At 41.7% G+C, this 19,673-nt stretch overlaps 1 protein-coding gene across 9 annotated transcripts in view; it reads left to right on the top strand.

Annotated features, from left to right (window-relative positions):
* The window catches only part of AUTS2 (activator of transcription and developmental regulator AUTS2), a 523,712-nt gene that overhangs the window by 206,327 nt on the left and 297,712 nt on the right, over positions 1-19,673 (top strand). For all 9 annotated transcript variants that reach the window (XM_015880954.2, XM_015880959.2, XM_015880958.2 and 6 more), the window contains 2 exons: positions 7,550-7,651; positions 14,042-14,077. In XM_015880954.2, the coding sequence (XP_015736440.1) occupies positions 7,550-7,651; positions 14,042-14,077 (138 nt within the window). The remainder of the gene's footprint in view (positions 1-7,549; positions 7,652-14,041; positions 14,078-19,673) is intronic.

The raw sequence follows: 19,673 nt of genomic DNA, 5'->3' as shown, positions 1-19,673 counted from the left end.
TCCTTGCCTGCAAAACTTTGATCAGCTGAGATTTCGGTGGGTGCTGGATGTGCAAGTGAAGAACGATTTTAAAGCACCTTGGTGCCCCAAATCTCTGCTCTTGCTGCCTGCCACCCATATTTCTCATGCCTGCTTTATTTCACAAATTATTGTTCACCGAGGAGAAACTGACGTTTTTTAGTGCATAGATGGAGAGTGCTGATGCTTGCTGAGCCTGTGTAATGGTTGATTTAAGCTGTAATATGGTACGGTTTCACATGCTGATACTTAATTTTTAAGTCTTGTGGGTCATTTTAAAGCCCGAATATTTCAAAGCGTGGAAGGGGTTCCAAGTAGATCCATCAGTGCAGACCTTTGTCTTCCTTCCTTTGCAGTTATTTGCAACTATTTTTCCTTCTTCTTAGGATGGGGCTTTTGGGAAGTTATGTTTTTATGAGGGAATTTTTCATTTTCCCTCTTCTGTTGTTGTTTTTCTTCGCTTTTATCATGTAGATGAGCAGTCAATGGAGCTCTTATAGGTCATGCTTCAGTTAATGTATTTCAAATGTAACAGTAAAGATGCACGTATTGTTTTTTACTCCACTGAGATGAATTTGAGTGCTCAAGTGCTGCCTTGTGGGGAGGCCGGGACATGTATATTCTGTGCACAGCTCACCATTGTGAAGAGCACATTATAATACATTTTGTGATGATTGCTATACATGACTTAAGTGTGAAAATTTATTCAGCACATCTAAACATTACTTAAAGAGCCATTAACATATCTTTCCAAGTGATTTTTGACCTTTTCCTGAATAAGCACTTCAAAAATTATTAAATGCTAGGATGAGGATTAATTCAACTAACCATAATTTGATGGTAGTATCCTGTATTATAGTTTTCTTCACTTACCTTAAAACAGTAATCGAGCTCCTCTCCTCTTACTGAGTATATGACTATATTTTTAAGATGGGTGAGTTTAATATGATTTTAAAGACGTTACATTACTTCTAGTCAGTGTAATGTGCACACATGTAGTAGTCAACCCAGTTCCTCAAATGGATTCAGCATCCCATAAAGTCAGTGGGAATGTTCCTCTTGCAGTAGCACTGGATCTTGCCATGGTTCCTTCCCTGCCCTACCACCACTGGCTGCCAGAATGGTGTCCTGGAGAGCAAAGTTGCTTTGGGACTTGAACTGAGTCAGCCAACTGATCATATCCATCAAACATGAAACCACTTTTGGTCACTGTTGACAAGGGATGGGCTCCATAACGTACTATGAGATTTTCTTACATGTACCAATATGAAAACTCATGATTATTGGCAAAAAAAATTGTCCCAAGTTGAAGGCACAGCATTGCAGTATATTTTATGTTATTTCTCAAGATAACAAGAGAGAGAAGCAGAAAAAAGCCCCTAAAAATAATGAAAGCAAAGCTCCTACCCAAAACCAACCAACCAAAAACCATAAGAAACTGCTGCTGTTAAGAGTTGTAGGGCATTGTAGAACTTGTCTGTCCAGCTGCAGCCCTTGTGTCCATTGAACAAGGTTTTAAGTCAGCGACACCCAGGAGTGCAGCAAACTGCAGCCCCAAAAGCTGCAATATCTCACTTGGTTCAAACAGCTTCCCTCCAACGAGGGCACTGCACACAACACAAGAGTTCCTGGCAGTGGCAGCCTGCCATCTATCAGGAGCTAATCCAGATTTAAACAACTTAAACAACAGTTCCTCCCTTTGCTTTTCTCCTGAGTTATTTGTGATGACTGGCTTCTCTTCATCTCTAAACTCATCTCCACATCAATGACAGCTGCTAATGAATTCAGATGGTTCATTCCCTTCCCTTCTGTGCTTCTTCAAATAGATTTCCTTTGCCAGATACTTCAGCTCCCCTTTCCTGCTAACAAATTGATGCTGAGGTATATTATTATGACTTTTGCTTCCATCATTCAAGCAAGGGGAAAATACAATACGTAGAGACATGAGTTATATGTCAAAAATGCTTTTACTCTTCTCCCTCCGTTCCATCACATTATTAAATTATAGAGAAATGCTATCATAATAGCCTCTTGGCCAAGTCACAGAGAGCAGAGTTATGGTTCCCATGATAAATTGCAAAACGTTATTAAGTTTTGTTCTCTGGACTGAGAGTATTGGCATAAAAGGACATCAACCACAGTCATATTGGTCTTGATTGCTGCTTAATTGCTGCTTGTTTGTGTTAGAGATCATGTGGTTTGATTGATCTTGCCCTGCTTTTGTCATTATAGTTACAACTTCCTAGTTTTCTCCTTGTACAGAGACCACAGGATGACTTTTAAATCTTGAATAATTTATATGGCTGGCCAGTTAAACGGCTTAAAATAGCATTATATTTTTAAGCCAATAGCTCAACCTTCGAGTCATTATTTATGCAACCAAGTTATTAAATATTTATTCTGGGCTTATATCGAACTGTGAAATAACCGGCCTCTTTTTAAGTAAACAGCGGCAAACATCTTGAGGTCCACCCCCTGAATACTGATATTTCCTCCTTCAAATAATTTATTTACTTCTGCACCGTTAAATGGGAGTCAGCATAGTGGCCTACATTGGGGGGGAAAAAAGGATGGCAATAGCTGTGACTTAATTCAGGTGAGTGTTGGCACTTCAGACATTCATGGAGCTGCTTCATATCCTTAAGTGTTCCCAGAGCATCTTGTCTCATCTTGCATCTCCTCTGTGCATGAGAAGTGACCGTCCTATGGGCTTGCAAAGAGTGGAACCCGACAAAAAGCTTTCTTTGGTTTTACGTTTCCCTCTTTAAAACAGGCCAAGGCTGTAATTTGCAGAGAGCTGCAATGCTGTTGAACTTGTTGACCTGACCTGTTTGCTTTTTGCTCCGTCATGTGATTTGATTCATCTTTTTACATCGTTTGGTATTTCTTAAATAAGTTGCATGTGTCGGAGGCAGCCAGAGGCCAAGTGAAGTCTTTAGGGAGTTGGATGTCCATCCGCTGGGCTACATGAGATAGTATTTCTGTTTGCCTTTTGCCTCTGCTTTCCTATCTCACCTGCCTTTCATATGCAACAGAAACAAGAATTCCTCTGAGGTCTAGGGGTGAGGTTGGACTCTGCTGTCTGGACCTGTTCCCAATAGCTGGCAGTAGCCTAACGAGAAGGATCTGAGAAGTGACCCTCAGGGTTACCAAGAGAAAAAGGCTTTTCTCACCTACAGTGTTGGTGTAGGGCTGCCAATTGGTTCTCCATGTTTTTTGAAGGAGCCATCCACAATATAATAAGGGCAACCACTTGCAGGGGATACATGTACAGTGCCCCTGATATGGATGTCCTGTACCACGCAGAGTGGGCAGTAGAGCAGCTGTGCTTCAGAGGTTTGTTAGTGGTCCATAGGGACACTTCTCTGCATGCAAATCCAAGGTAGGTTACAAATGAGCTCAGTATGGGGGAAATAACTGAGAGGGAGAAATGGATTCCACCCTGATGGGCCCCAGCTTTGGTTACATCTGAGCACATCAGCTGGACCCTCCTTCTTTATCCTCCCCTTCTCATTCTGTGAGTCTGGGCTCTGGGAGTTGTGTGGGGAGATTGATTGGTACAATGGAGCGCTTTGCAAGGTGTAATTTTAAAGGCCGTATTTCTCACTGTGCAACCATCAAAATGCAAAGGGTCAGAAGAAGCCTATATTTTTTTGCAATTCAGCTTTTAAAGTGTGCTGAAATACGCTTCATTGGTTGCAATTGCCAACAGCTTGCTGTTTCATACCACTCCTAACAGGAGCTGGGGAACAGAGCAAGTCTGTTACACTTTATATATTGTATAATGTATGTATGATTCCGGGGTGTGATGAGTTTATGCCAAATTTATCTTTGATTTCTGTATAAACAGCATGGAAAAAAAAATGATGGGCCGCATTCTCTGTGTAACTTAGATAAAATAGAGCTACAGAGCTACTTCAGAGTACCTTCTGTGTGCTATATATCTAAGGTTGCCCAAGCATATAATGAAGGAGAAGAGGATCTGGAAATAAAAGCCCGTTCTCTTTATCCCCCCACCCCCGCTTTGGCAAGGATGCTATTTATTCTTAGCCTCTGTTGCTTCTGCTGTTGCTACTGCGAGCAGAATGCAATCCCTTGGTGTTTCTGCAATAGCAGTGCTAGATAGCCAAATTGTCCTTAGGAGAAGAGGGGGTGTAGCTGCTTCTTTCAGAAGGGTCTCCTCCATTTGGGGCATTAAAGGATGAGTTCCTGTGCTGATATATTGAGTGAGTATGGTAGCAGAGCTCGGATCAGCTCAAAGGCAGCAGGAGATGCCCACCAGTGCTTCCGATGTGCTTATTCTGTAGTTCTGTATCACAGAGCTAATTGGGTAATTGCTTATAGTTACTTGTCCAAGTTCTATTAGAGACCGATTTGTTGTAGGAAGACGTGTGTATTTATTCTTGCTATTCATGGGGAAAAAAAATCAGGAAAATAACGTTCTATTCTCAGTAGAGACGGCAAAGAAAGAAAGATAACGTCTTCACTCTGCTGCTCTCCTTGCCATTATCACACAGCTATGCAGAATGAACTACCTTCATCTTCTGGGGAGGTCATCAGCTCAGGTGGTGGCACGTGGCCCCACTCCTTGGTGGCTGGCAGCTTCTCAGAGCCATGTGCATCAGTTGTTCTAAGATTAAATATCAAGACATGCACAGAGAGCCTCTCCAAATGTTTTATTGTATCTCTCAGGTAACAACATTTTTCTTCCCTGGTGTGAAAAATGTCTTTGTATTAATATTTTTCAGAGTCCACGCTCGCTGTGAATTCTTTTTCCATATTTACTGCCTAAAGTTGCGCACTGTAAATATTCTTCCTCCTCGTTATCTCACCTCTGCTTTGCTTTCCTTGCGCTGCTGCTTTGTTTTGCTATCCGGACAGCTGTTGTGATAGCGAGCAAAGCTTTGCTATAGAAGTGTGATGGAGCTCTTGCTCCAGAACTTCAGCTTTGGGTGAGATGTAAGTGCTGTACAACTTGGATTTGTCTGACTTGTGTCAGTAGCAAGATTTAAATGGAAGTATTTAAGTGACAGCTGTTAATCATTATTTAAATCACAAGTAACAGGCCTGGATTTATGTGGTTAAATTTCTTCTTTTTCTTTCTATGCATTTCTCTTTTCATTTGTTTTTGTACAATCAGATTTGTTCTCAGTCGCTGAGAAAGTTTTTATTTGGTAATTAAAAATTGGGCTCTGCATGAAATCTGCTGTTCTCTGACCAATGGAAGATGCTTTGAATATGAATGTTTGCTTGGGTAGGAGGGGAGCTGCCCTTGTATTGTGTATAACACACTTCTGCTGTGGGTTTGGGATGGGGCTGTACCTGTTGAGACTTCTGTAGTCAGGAAACGTTGCTAATGCAGGAGTTACGGCTCTGTTCACCAGCTGATCTGAGCTCAAGAATATATTCTTCCAGGTAGAAGCTGGATCAGACAAGTTTTGGACTATCTTGCCCTTGCAAAAGCTGTATAAATAAGGAATGACAGGCAGAACTGAAAGCTTAATTCCCCTCCCTGCAGTAGGGTTATGCCATCCCTTGGAGAGCAGGTGTCCTCTTCCTCCAGGGCTCTGGTAAAGGCTTAGCTTGCTGGCAGCACTGTAATATGGAGATGTGTTAGTATTCATAACTTTAAAGTATAATGTAGTGAAATAATCCTTTAATTCCATATGGTGTGGAAGCTCAGGCGCCTCAAAACCATACCATAGCTCGGATTTACTGCTGCCAAATGGTGTATGGGGTTTTAAATTAAAATATATTATAAGGAAAAAAAGCTGAGAACAGCCACATTAGGGTGTTTTTGACATGATATGTAAGCTCTGTGAAAAAGGCTTTTGCTGAATTCTCAGTAGGTTTATTTATTTTGCTTTTTGTTATGTGCTAACCAGGCACTGCTACTACGGCATTATCCTAAAGTGGCTTAGGGATCCAGCAAAGCAAACTGTGGTCTCAGGAGGATGATGCTCCCTGTAGTTTGGGGGCTCAGCTGCCATTTTATTCTCCCTTATGCCTCTTAACATGATCAACTGCCACTGTCCTTCATTCTTTTCCTTTCTGAGGCATAAAGCAGCAGAGAGCTGTGGTGTTGCAGGTTATCCTTAACTGTTTTATGGCTTACATCCCACATCTCTTCCTCATTTCCTAGAAATATGCAACTACTGTAATAACTACAGCACTGTGGTACCCACCACTTGCTGAGCAGCCTGTGCCAGTGCAGCTCCATCCTTTCTGAGAAGAAATGTTTCCTAACATCCAACCTGAACCTCTCGTGGTGCCGCTTAATGCTGTGACCTCTCACTTTTTCTCTAGTTGACTTTTTTTTCTAGTTGACTTCCAGTGTTCTCCAACAAAACTTAAAGACAATTCAAACCAATAGGTTTTATAGCAGGAGAAAAGCTTTTCAGAAATATGATAGGATGATGCTGGGAATCTCCACCAATGCATGGCAAAGATGGGGAGATGTGGGTGCCTGCTGGGATGCCCAGTGCTATGAAAAGCTTACAAATGTGAACTTGGACTTACTGAGTTTTGTCTGCTCTATACAGTGCACTTTGTTCCTACAGCATTTCAGACTTGGATACCTTGGATATATTCCCTTAATGCTTGTGAGATGTTTTCAGAAGAACAACACCTGCTGGGTCTCTTTCCCCCCCTTCCACCTTTCTTCCTCATTACAATAACAGTTTTTCCATCGTTGAGCAGCTGTTGACAAAAGACTGAGTCAGGGAAACTTGATCCGTTTTCCTCCGGGTGGTTAAATTGTAAACCTGGGGCCGTATAATTACAGCACATTGAGGTCCCAGATAAAATCTGGGAGTTATATATGGAACATTAGACTTCTTGAATTCGTTATCCGCTGCACCGCCTCCAAAAAATATTACCTAAATCTATCAGATCTGTCTGATAAACCGTTCCATTTGAAATAAAAGTGTTTTTACTCGAGGTTTTCTGGCTGAGCTGTGGAATATTTAGTTTGCTTATTAAATTGTAAGTGTTGGACGAATAGCTCAAGTCCTTATGTGAGCTGAGGGTCCACCTGTGCATTTGGTGTGCATTTTCCTTTGTTTCTTTGCAGTTGTGCTCATGCATTGCAACTCAGTTGTTCGCCTGAACCCAGGCCATTCTGTGGCTCTTTATTTTATGAACACTGAGGTCAGCCAAGAAGTTTTTATGGTACAAGGCAATGTTGTTAGGAATAAGTGCAGCAAAGGCTGTTCCTTCCCCCTGGGAGATTCCCATTGCTCTGAGATCCTCAATACTTTGATGCTGTAATGAGGGAGGGATCGATCCCAGGTGTTCTTTGTTCTGATGGTAACTTTACAAAACATCTTTTGTGGTAGAAATAACTGAAGATGACTAGAAGGTTCCAAAATGATGGTTTTATTCCGTGATCTTGCTCGGATGTTCAGATTGCCTCTCTCAGCTTGTTTGGGAGCCATCATGTACCAAGAGCCGCTGTGCCTTTGGCAATAGCAGGGGATTTACCTGAGCCAGGCTAAACTCTTGCTTTCTTTGTTTTCTATCTTTTTTGCAGCTCAAGCCAGGTCAGAACAGCTGCCGAGACAGTGACAGTGAAAGCGCCAGCGGGGAATCGAAGGGTTTCCATCGAAGTAGCTCTCGGGAAAGGCTCAGTGACGTAAGTAAAGCTCCTACAGCCAAATACTGTTCTGCTTGACCCTGGTGTAGTTTCACTCCAAGTTGGGGAAGGGATATAATGCATTTCTTTGGGGGTAAATACTGTCTTTATGGAAAGTAAGTCTAGAGATTCTGGTATAACTTATATCTGATGAACTGATATAACACGGCCAACAATAGCATAAGCTCTGCCTTTATTGCTCTGCCTAAAGATGGCAGCTCTACAGAGAATGCTTTTCTCCAGTGAAGCATGCTGCCCATTCGCGGAATGACACGCATGAGTTATTCTGACATATGAATAAATACAGAAATCTTTTGTTGCTGCAATTAGATTCTTATTTATTATGTGTACCATCACAATCCTTGAGTGTTTTAGTCGTGGCTTTGTGTCCTCTGTGCTACATGCTTTGCAACAGAGAATATAAAGACAGCCTCTGTCCCAAAAGAGTATCTAAAGTGGGGATTTTGTAGGTCAGATCCTTTGCTGGTAAAAAACATAGCTACATCACTCAGACTAATTTATATCAGCCAGCAATCTGGCCCTACTTTTAACTAACCCACATTTTGGAAATGGGGATTTTATTGATAGCATGTCCATGTAGATTTGGATGACAGATACCAGATGGTGTCCTCTGTAGGCCAATCCAATAAAACGGAATTGAGCACACATTAAAAGCAATACCTTTGTAAAGGATACATTTTGTTGTGTGAATTTAAGCCTGAAGGCATACAGCTAGCCATTTTTTGCTGAGTTGTGCATATTGTTGGAACAGCCACCTGGTTTTCTTTGTGAAGATCTAAAATCTGTTGCACTATCTTTCTTCATCCCTTTATCACCTTATTTTAGGGGCCCATTCTTCTTCTATAGCCATCATTTAGGGGTGTATTGAGTTAGATGCTTCAGGTGTTCCTGTCTGTGGCTGTGGTGGCCTTCTGCCTCTTCCAGGCCCTTTTGGTTAAGAAAAGTAAATTCTCTTCTGCATTTGTCTCTCTTCTGAAGACAAACACCCCACTTTGTTGAACAACAGGGCTATGTGAAGCCATATTGTGCTTCATAGCTGGTTGTGGGAGAGCCCACCTTCAACTGTGCTTGTATGCACCAAGAAGCATCAGTAGCTTAATAAGGTTATTTCAAATGTTTTTTGTTTGTTTGTTTGCTTGTTTAAGAAACAGATTGTCTAATGGTTACAACAAACGGTTATCCAGAATAAAAAGCGCAGATGGAAGACTAAGCTATCTCTGAAGGCCTTGATCTTAAAAATGCTCAGAAACAATACACAGCAAGCATGTATTCTACCTAGAATTGAAGGCAAAGAAAAGATCCAGACAGATTAGCCCTGAGGTCAGAAAGCAAATTTGGGACTTGAAATATGATGAATCTCCACTGATACTGCCCCACAGCACAGTAAGATTAACCATGGCTACTGCATGAAACTATGTATAATGAATGAAGGGCATGCAGTCTAGGTGGATGATCAATTTTCAAATCCCTAGTTTTAAGTAAGCTGTTGAAACAGAAATGTTTGCTTCGTGAGCTTTAATGTGGAGCCTAAGTGATAGCTTAGTGACAGATGCAGAATGAGGGAGACAGTCTAATGAATATCCAGTTGCAAACTGACATGTCAGTGTCTTCGTTCCCTCTCCTGTCAGATATCTTTCAACTTTGCATATTGTAAATGTACCTATAGTCCTTGGATAACGCAGATTGATGCAAAGCGTGTTTACAAGGGATGACTCCCTTTCCAGGCTAATGAGATCCAAGCAGGTAATTTGCAGCATTTTCAAGTGAAGTGGTCAAAAATGAAAAGATGATAATTCAGTGAAAAGAGCAGGTTAAACAGGAGGCTTTTCCCATAATGAGGCTTGAAATAGCATCAGACAGCAGGAAGGGGAAGATCCTATGTTCTTGTCAGATACAATGCAGTGCGACTGATTTCCATCAGCTCCTTTCTCTCCATCCCCCACACGTGTGCGCAGGCGCACATCCGCACAGACCTCTACGAGAGGATGTAATTAGCAGGCAACCTGACCTCTGCTAGATTGGGGATTACAACTGCTCAAGTGCTCCTTTGCAAGCATTTGCCAGTCCCCTAATACATCTCCCCTCCTGAATCCCATTTCATAAAGCCTTTTCTACCACATATAGTATTTTTGGAATGACAACTTGTTTTTGCCTTTATGGGCAGAGGTAGCTCCAGGGGCCTGAAGGAGAAATTGGAGAGCTGCTCCTCCTTTCTATATAGGGTGCTGCAGTCAATTTAATCTCATCAAAATCTTGCCAGTAGTAGAATTCATTTTGTTGAGATCTTGCTTGGAGACAAGATGGCAGCGCTTTGCCACAGCTTGGAGCTCAGTCAACTTGTTTTCCTTCTGTTTCTGTATGTATTTGTTTTTAATTGAATCTTCCTGCTTGGGAGTGCACGAGGTTCCTTTTAGCCATGTTTTACAAGCAGCCAAGAGATCACTGGAGGGAAATGTGAGAACTGCATCAGGTCTAGATGGTAAATGCATGGAGTATCTGGGGGTTCAGCCCAACATCACACTAATCAAAATCAAACCCATGACACCATTTCTCACCTGCACAAACAGTCACATCAGAGCTTGCATACTCATTCAATAGAGCTCCTGTTTCCCTGCTGTTGTGTAGCTGTGTGCACCTACTGCGTTGTGTGCTTTGCTCTTGAGAAGAAGTCCCAGTGAGGTGCTGAGTCAGGAGTCAGTCCCAGTGTGCCCATCCTACAGTTCTGCTGCTGTCTGCAGGCAGGGAAGGTCTCAGCACCCAGCAGTTGTGATGCTTTGGATGGCTCATGGTTTCTGCCTCAACACAAGACATTCAATTCTCTGCCTCCCGTTCCTCCCACCTTTGTCTGAAGCCCAAAGAAAGATGAATAGAGGGAACAGTCTTTGGGTTATGTGCTCTGAAATCCTTAGTGCTTCTCTTCCTTCCAGAATATCCCCAGTAATCTTGGCTGTATCTAAAGTGGGATAACACCAGCAAAGCTCTGTGTGTGTGTGTGCCAGAAGCTGATCAGCTGCAGTGGCTGCTGCTTTGTGTGCGTGAGGGTGTGTATGTGTGTGTTTGTGTGTCTAAGGTTGGGTGCTTAAATGCTTTGTTGCATTATGTTAATTCCTCGGCAGTGCAATCAAATTCATGTCGTAATTAAAGCTGTCAGTTGGAAGGCAAGCCAATCGCCAAGAAAACACAGCATAACAAATGAAGTGAAATGATTCTGCGTGTAGCTATACAATGCTTCGCCAGGCATGAAATTAAATAAGTAATTTGATGTTGACATCAGAAATTGAAATGATACCCACTGTTCCTTCATTCAGTCAGACCTGCATAAACAATAGCCAGAACAAATATATACAACACAGCCCTCCTTCCCACCCAGCTCCCCAAGTAATGCACAATCTATATGCAAAATGGGCATAACTGTGCCTTCCAAGACCTCAAGGATGTAATTTTCATTGGTACACAGTAAAGTAATGCTTAAAAGAGGGTTACTAGATTTTTTGCTCCTGGGCCAAAAGTTGTTCTCTTTAAAACAAGAAGACATAAATAATTAGAGAAGAGCTGAAGGAGAATAGCAAAACTGAAATGGTGTCAATGTGAAGCAAGCCGCTTGTGTTTTGCTGATGGCACCCAATGCAGGCTTCTGCTGGTGGTTGTGTGAATATCAAACGGTGACCTGATGTCGGGTTTTGCAAAGGGGGAAAGTGAAACCATTCCCTCTATTATAGGCGCGCTTTATATAAGAGATGTAGAACCATCCAGTGCAGGATCACGACTCAGCATGGTCTTGTAAAGATGCTGCATACACAGTATCACACTCATCACTTGGTACCAAGGCTGGGCACTGGGTAGTAGGATCCTTTCGCTATTGGGAGTTGTCAAAATAAACCAGGTGAGAAGCTGCCTTCTTGCATAGCCCTTGCTTCAGCCCGTACGCTGTCGGCACCCAGTTCACAACGCAGCCAACTTAGTCCATCCATGCATGTGCGATGCAGCCTTTTGTAGCTCCTTAAACTGAACAGAGTATGCGGAGTGTACTATCCATATGCAGCATGCAATTTGTGCAGGGCTGTGTTTCCATCGAGCAAAGTCGAATTCCCTGAAATTGCAGAGAATTATTTCTTTTCAGCAAAAGTCATTTGACTGCCGTGTTTCAGCTGTCCTCTTATAGCCAGCCATTGCAGCCTTGCTTTTCAAGGAATGGAAATATTCATCGGGAAGCATTTTGTTTGCTTATTCCTTTTTTTTTTCTTTCTTTGTTTTGTGTGTTGTTTTGATATTTGATCCTTCCAAAGCTTGGAATAAAAAGCAGACAAAAATTGCTCACAGATGCAGAATGCAAACTTCGGAGTGCTCAGCTTTTGAAGTAAGTTTTATAAGTTGTGAGTGAAAGACCGGGACTTGTTCAGCATCCATGCAGCCCTTCCAACCTGGTGTTACAGAACTGCAGGCAGCAGTGGCTCATGAAACCCCATATGTGGCCCCTGGAGGGGACTTGGCAGCCAAGTGAAGGTTGTGCTGTGGTGCTTACCTGATTGCTCATGGCCGCCTGTTCCCATTCCCATCCCTGTGATGGGAGTTCCAAATTTCCACAGCAGAGTCTGTTAATGTTGTGATGTTGGTAGCCCTAAGACTGCCAGGATTGTAGAACCATAGAATGGCCTGGGTTGAAAAGGACCACAGTGATCATCTGGTTTCAACCCCCTGCTATGTGCTGGGTTGCCAACCACCAGACCAGGCTGCCCGGAGCCACATCCAGCCTGGCCTTGAATGCCTTCAGGGTTGGGGCATCCATTCTTCATCATTTCCTCCTGTTAAGTATTTAACTTTTAATATCTTAAACCAAAAAGCCTTCCCCTGTACATACATAACCTCTCTAAATTTCTCTTTTTAGTAGTGCTTTGGTGCACACATGGTAATATCCTGATTATTTGCAGTGAGTACGGCCGTTAATTTAAAATTTCTTGGCACAATTTCTGCTGCACAGGGTTCAGTGAAAAGACTGAGTCAGCCCGTTGGGGTGGGGGTTGGCTTCATTTTGTGTCAGCGCTTCGCATGGAGATCAGAAGTAGAGAGGGTTGCTGTTAGAGTTCCCTACAGTCGGGTTGGCAAGGATGCAAATCCTGCTGCTTTCCAGTGTTTGGGTGGGGGTGGTTGAGTCCTGGTAATGGTAGAGCTCTGGCAGCACTAGGAGAGCATTCAGCTGAAGGTTGGTCATCTGAGCTTCCTGCTGCTCTCCTCAAAATTACCCTCTGCCTTTTGCTTCCTTGTCCATTGACCAGCCTGGCTTAGTGCCTTTCAGGTGATGGGGTCAGGGCGTTGGTACTGATCACCCCTTAATACAACAGCAGTGACCTGGATTAGGCCTGAGATGTTTCGGTCTCTCACCATGGCTCTGAGAGAACCTGCTGTGTAATCCCCATTGCTGAGATGAAAAACTAATGAAACCCTTTATCTCCTTAATTCCTGTGAACGTAGAGGTTGTGATCACGTCCCACTTAAAATGAATTTCACGATGGTTATTTTTTATGTCAAGCATTTAAAACCTTTAGATTATTTTCCCATTTTGCGATATTGGTTTTAATTATTCTTACTGTTTTTTGAGGGTTTTCTTTGGGATCAGTTTCACGCCGTCTGGTTTGGTTGTTTTATTTTTGCTTCTCTTTTTAAACATTGGGTTTGTGTAACAGTGTGGACATCCAAGTGGGAAATGGTAGTGACTGTTCTCCAGGAAATGCTACATGGACCGGAGCGGCTTCTCTGTGCCCACGCGTTCTTTTACATTTCAGACTACTAATTATGTTTACAAAACGTCTCATTTTAGTGAAGCACTATGTGTGTACTAACCAGGGGCCTTTCGGGAATAAATTGGCAAACAGGTCATACACTGGAAAAGTCATCTAAACCCAACGGGCTTTTTGTTTTGAAGTCAGCCTACTGGTTTGGGTTTGTTTTTTTTCCCTTTCCCCCTCCCGCCTGCCCCTTTGTGGCCACAAAGCTGAGTAGCTGGAGTCCAGGGCATTGAATGTCAGCATGTCAGGGAGGCTGGTTGATGAGTGTCTGTTTAGTCTCAGTGCAGGGCGAAATGCCATCATTAATTCATTACCCAGCTGCCTGTCAAATAAATTGGCAATTACGTCCACCGCAGAAGCTTGGAATTCAGTAAATAGCGCGTTACCATCTCAGAGTTGTTGAGAGATGTAAAGGGAAAAATTAAGCAACACCGTGTTTGTTTCAGTAGCAGATGACAAGGGGCAGCACATTGGTGCTGTGATGTAGTGATGAAAAGCTTGGAAAGGGCTGGTAATGAGCTATGTGGATTGGAACGTGTTAAAAACCATCACTGACTTTCCACTTTGTCTTTGTGTTTTATTGCAGAGCTCAGCTCCTTCCAGCTTGGGAACAGGCTACTTTGTAAGTGTATCTCAACTTTAACACACGTCTCTGAACAGCATAGTATTACTCCTGAAATGAAAGTGCCTTACTATGTGGAAATGAGCGTAAATAACCAATCTCCATCTGCCCACTAGGTTAACATAGCTTTTTCTGTTTCTTCCTCCACTAATACATGATAAGTAATGTAGCAGACGTGGAGATGGATGTTTTCCTGTGCTAATTAGAGGTGTCATTAGTTGCTACATAAATTCCAGAAATATTTAATTTACGCAGTTATGACAAGTAAAACAAACCATGGTCATAGCAGCTCTCTGATCCGAGATGGATGGATTGATTTCCCCCTGTACTAATCCTCAATGATTCATAGACTTTGAGGAGCCCACTGTGGCAGTTTTGTTTTGCTCCCTGTGTACCACAGTCCAGAGAGCACAAAAGTGTTTCCTACCTGTTGGGTAAAAGCCCTCTGTGTCACAGCTGACCTAGGAAAGCACATCTGTCGCTATATTTATGCTAGATTTACACTTAACATCACGAGAAGAGGATTGGACCCCAACTGGATTGATAATTGATCAGTGTGTCTTTTTTTTGTGTTATTTATTTACATGTTTCTTCATTGATTTAACAGTCTGTACTTACAGTTTTCCATGTGTTTATTCCCAAATTTATCATCAGGCCTTTTACACACAGATGAGTTTGGGAGTAAGAAATGTTTTGTGGTTGATTCAGTGCACTGTTGGTTTTCCTCCAGGATTTGTATTTAAATTGCTTGTGCCCTCTCTAACTTTTAACTTACACTGCATTCTCCAAGTATGTCATTATACCTCTGTGTTACATCTGTAGGAGAAATAGGACATTATGCATGTCCGAAAACAGGTGGGTAACATGCAGTGAGACTTTCTCCATAGCATTGTTCTATGTATTTAAAGGTGTAATCAAAGATGGCTTCTATCTTTTCATCAAACTCTGGGAAAAGAAAACTGGGTAGTATTCAATTACATGATGGAAAAACAACAACTTTGTTGCTCTCTTTTTAGATTCCCAGAGTGTAATTGTCTCCCATTAGAACATGGCAGAGTTTAGCTTTTTCTCACAGAGGTCTGTGATCCTGTAAGAAAGATATGGGACTGAACTGTGTGATGGGTGACTTCAAGTGTAAAATGCAAGCACACAAATTGCTTAATACACAGAGAAATCCTGCTGGGGTCACACTGGACTTCAGCACAGACCAAACTTTCCATCTTCTGCCAGTGGTAAGGCTTGGAGTGAGTGTTATCAGCTGGACAAGGTTTGTGGTAGTTCTTCCAATTAGACTAAAGCCTTAATCTGCGTAAGGTAAAATGTGAAACAGGAAAAAGGCAGTTTCTTTTTTTCAACACTTTCCCTGTTCTTTGTCATGTCTTTTTAAGAGGGAGGAAATGAAAGCAAGAAGAATATCAAACATCTCAACATGTATCTTGCATTAAGATTGAAACTAAAACTCCATACTTAAGATTAAATTGCTTTCTTTAGTCTGGACGCTTGCAATTCAAATCATCTGAACATACACAGAGATGCTCTGGAATGGGACAAACATAATGTGGGATGAAAGGCTTCAGCATATATAAATAAACCTTTTTCTCCTTATAGCGAGAGCTGAATATGCATGGTTTAAGAACAATGTTCAGCTTCATCTTTAGGAAGCAGAGGTAACAGAAGAAAAGCCATCTGCCGTTCCTTGCACCATACTGTCTGTGGGTTGGTCCAGTAAAGTGAAAATCTGGAAGGTGTCAACATCCCCTATGCTCCAGCAATGGGCTCGAAAGTTTCCAATTCTACTGAGTTGGAAGCTGAGTAACAAGGAGTTTAGCATCTTCTCATGCCGACATACTGGCACTTTAAATTGTATTGATTCAGATCTGGGCAGATCAGAGAGGCATCCCATCCTGGGTTCCTCCATTAACATGATGTACTTTTGTATGTAGAGTCATTGAATTGTGTTTCCTGTAACTTTCTTTTTCCTTCTTCGCTGAGAGCCTGATAGTGAAATAAGTGCCACAGAAAGCTGTTTTTACACTTAACCTGGTTTTGGAGGAAACTTGAGGAGTTGTTTCCTCCTCTTCTTGTTCTGAACAAAAAAAATTGTTTTTAGGATTATCCTACTTATTGTTTAAATGGGGGAAAAAAAAAGTCCATACTCTTATTAACTTACATGGGACAAATAAAACCCAGATGTGTTTTGTGGTACCAGACAATGAGAAAAATGCTCCAGAATGATCCACTGAGCATGTGGTTCTGATAAATGTAATTATCGTATTATCAAAGTGCGGAAAGAACATTTGAATGGACTTCTCAGAGCTTTTAACTGGAGAGGACTGTTGGTTTTAGTGTTAATCTGGAACATCAAAACAAGGGCCGTTGGTCTCGAATAGAACAACAATAGTTTTTAGCTTAATAGATAATAAAAACGCTTTTCCCTGTGGAAATTATTGATCAGTATGCGTTGTGCTTTGGAGCACAGAAATATTGCATACCATAGGCACCATAGGGAACCAGGTAAGTTGACATGAAAGTTACACTAAAGCAGAAATTGCTTATGAGTCCTTTTAATTCTATAGAGGTTCTCCTGAGATCACTGAGAAAATGTTTACATACCTGACACTTTTCAGTGATACAAAAGTGTTTTTCTGATATCTGTATGATAATTCTGTCTAGTAATTGATGTTGTGTTTCTACTAGCTGTGGTAATCTTACATAGTGTTACGGTGTAATTAGGTACATTTTTTGAATGGGAAAGATGGAGACTGATTCTTCTGCTCTTGTTGCCTCTTTGTTAGTGCTTCTTGAAAGACAACACATAGAGGAAAAATCTGCATGCTCTGGGAAGGGCAAGGCATTCACACAGTCTGCTTTGATAACCCATATTTACTATGAAGTCAATAGTCAGGGTTGGGAATCTCCATTAAATGATTCAGCCTGACTCATACCTAACTGGCGCGATTGGAACTGCCATTGATTAAATAGGCTTTCTAATTAGGTGCTAACAGCGGAGTGGGACATGTGTGAGTAACCTCTGAATGAGTGCTAATGAGGCAAAGTTGTTGAGGAGTTGTAAGTCTACATGCATGTTTTCTTCAGCTAGCAACAACCTATCTCCTGCTTCTTCCACAAGAAGTGATATTTGGACATACTGTAAATATAGGTGCACCCTAAGGAGTCATAACTAAAGGCTTCCTGGAGAACCTCCCACTTGTCTTTGTTTTTTCTGCATTGCAAATAATCATCATCTCTACTCAAAGAGAGATGATGAGGCAGGTTACGTCTCATTGAGAAGTGGCATCAGGTAATTAGAAAGGAGCTGGAACTGTAGGAAAAAAACAACTTCCTTGCTTTAGCAGAGTCACTTGAATTTGTGTTATTTGAATTATTAACATTGTTCAGCTGTCTGTCATTTTAAAAAGACTGAGGGAGACGTTTTAGAATATGATGGGAGTTTGAGGAATAACCGAAAGCTTTTTCTCTTACCTGGCTACAGAGAATGGTTTTTTGCTCACTTGCTTTCAGTATCTCCCTTCCAGCCAATCTCACGTTAAAAGGTACAGATGGTTCATTGCTTTGCATCACAAAGTGGAACAGAAATAAAAATTGAAATAGCTTCATGTTTTATTTCTGAATGACCAGTCCAGCTCCCAGGATTGTTAGGAGCAACCTAAGACTGTTAGGTTCATTTTCTGGTGCCTTTGTTTTTAGTTGGTGAGTTTTTGTGTGGTGTTAGCAGTTTGGGAGCTTGGAAGGGAGAAATAAGCACCAGTGACATCTCTTTATCCAATAATGATCTTGTTCCACCTTAAAAATAAGGAAGAAAAAAGGAAACAGTGATGTGCACACGGGCTGGTGACTCAGACAAACATAAATCGTGAGCATACTCCCAAAGGCTCTAGCTAATCAGTTGTGCTATCCAGTTTGGCCCTGAGTGGGTTCTGTTCAGCAGATGTTTGCGTAGTTACTGCATGCCACTGGGATGCTGTGTTGTGCAATGTTGCATTGCACCACTCAGAGCTCTATAACTCATCCCAAGCGGAGCACCAGCAGCATTAGGAGAGTGAAGATGGAGAGCCAGTAGCTGGCCTAGATAAGGCCAACTATTTCACCATGCAGGAGGACTGGTTTGTACCCTAGACATAACCCATAGAAGGGGTGTTACACTGATTGTGCTAGGGCATGCTCTGGGCTCTCCTCAGTTATTGTCCTTAACTCTTGTTGATTTTCCTTCATTGCCTGGTCATTATGCAATGGCTGCAAGGATGCAAACAATGTTGTGAGGCCTACAAAAGCAAACCGACAGCAGTCTGTTTGGATGCACCGTGTTTAATAAGCTGTCACGTCCTCTGTGAACACAGTTGAAAAGACAGTCCTTGTTATCCCAGTTTTGGCACTATAAATCATTGTTAACAAATCCTAATTTGCTTAGTAAAGAGTTAAAGAGTTTACTAATGATATGACCATCAAAGCAAACAGAACAGTAAAAGCAGATGCACATACATTTGTTGTTTGGGCAAAAAGAATACGTTACCTGGGTTGGAACTCACTCAAGAAAGTTCTCTACTCAGATCTGTTTTGACCAGAGATGGTGGTCTTACTTACTTTTGCAGACCTTCTGTGTGGTATTTTCTCACTAACTTTATAAACCTGCCCTAATGCATGCTCAGGGTTTTTGAATAAAATGTTTTGCATTTAAAAATATCAGTCATTACAGAGTAGGGTTGAAATGGTAGTGTTCAAAACAGAAGGGGAAAGCAGAGGCATGTCAGCCCCTCTTCCTTCTGCTTCTCTATACAGTTCTCCGCTTCCCTCGGAGGAGTCCATGGGTAATAAATGTGATGAATGGAGGTGTCTTGGGCAAAGGAAAGAAGGAAGTTAGAAAATTTATATATATGAATCTGCGTTATTTGCCAGAGGGGTCTCTAATTTCTGGCATCAGCAGAAGAGAGAGGAGTGCCACAAATGGTTGGCAAGTAGCTTCATTTACCGTTCCAAAACCTTGGGGCATAGTCAGTGAGTATTTTTGATCATATTTCAGATGAACTTTAATCATTTTAGACGATCTTCAACAAAAATCAATTAACAAAAGGCATGTCATGATCTTTCATAGGCAAATTTTTAATTTTATAATTTCCGCTTCTGGAGATTATAAGATTTAGGTAAGGAGCAGACAGGCTAAGATTTGCTGTCAGTCTAGATTTGGTCTCTAATGCCCCCTGTTACACGTAGCTCATCTTTATTACTTTTTGCCCTTGGCCTCATGTAAGTATATATTTTTTGCTCATTGGCTCTCGTGAAACAAAAGAATTATTATTTCATATTCCCCCTTTTTTTTCCTCTTCCCATAACATGTGACACAAATTGTAACTGTGAACCTGAATACTAAAGAATTGCCTCACTGATTGCTAAACATGCATTATGGTGCTTTTAAACTCATTTCAGGTCATCGTACTGCAAATTGGGTTGATTGCAAGCAGTTAAGCTGTCATATACAAAGCCTCCATCTTCCAAGGGGTCTCAGTTTCATATCATTAAGGAAGATATTCAGTAGCATTGAGTGTATGTGTTGCAAGTTTAATATTTGGGAAAGGTAGAG

The sequence above is a fragment of the Coturnix japonica genome, chromosome 19, assembly GCF_001577835.2.
Source record: "Coturnix japonica isolate 7356 chromosome 19, Coturnix japonica 2.1, whole genome shotgun sequence".
NCBI classification, from domain to species: domain Eukaryota; kingdom Metazoa; phylum Chordata; class Aves; order Galliformes; family Phasianidae; genus Coturnix; species Coturnix japonica.
Note: the sequence above shows the minus strand (reverse complement) of the source record. Positions and strands in the feature narration are given on the sequence as shown.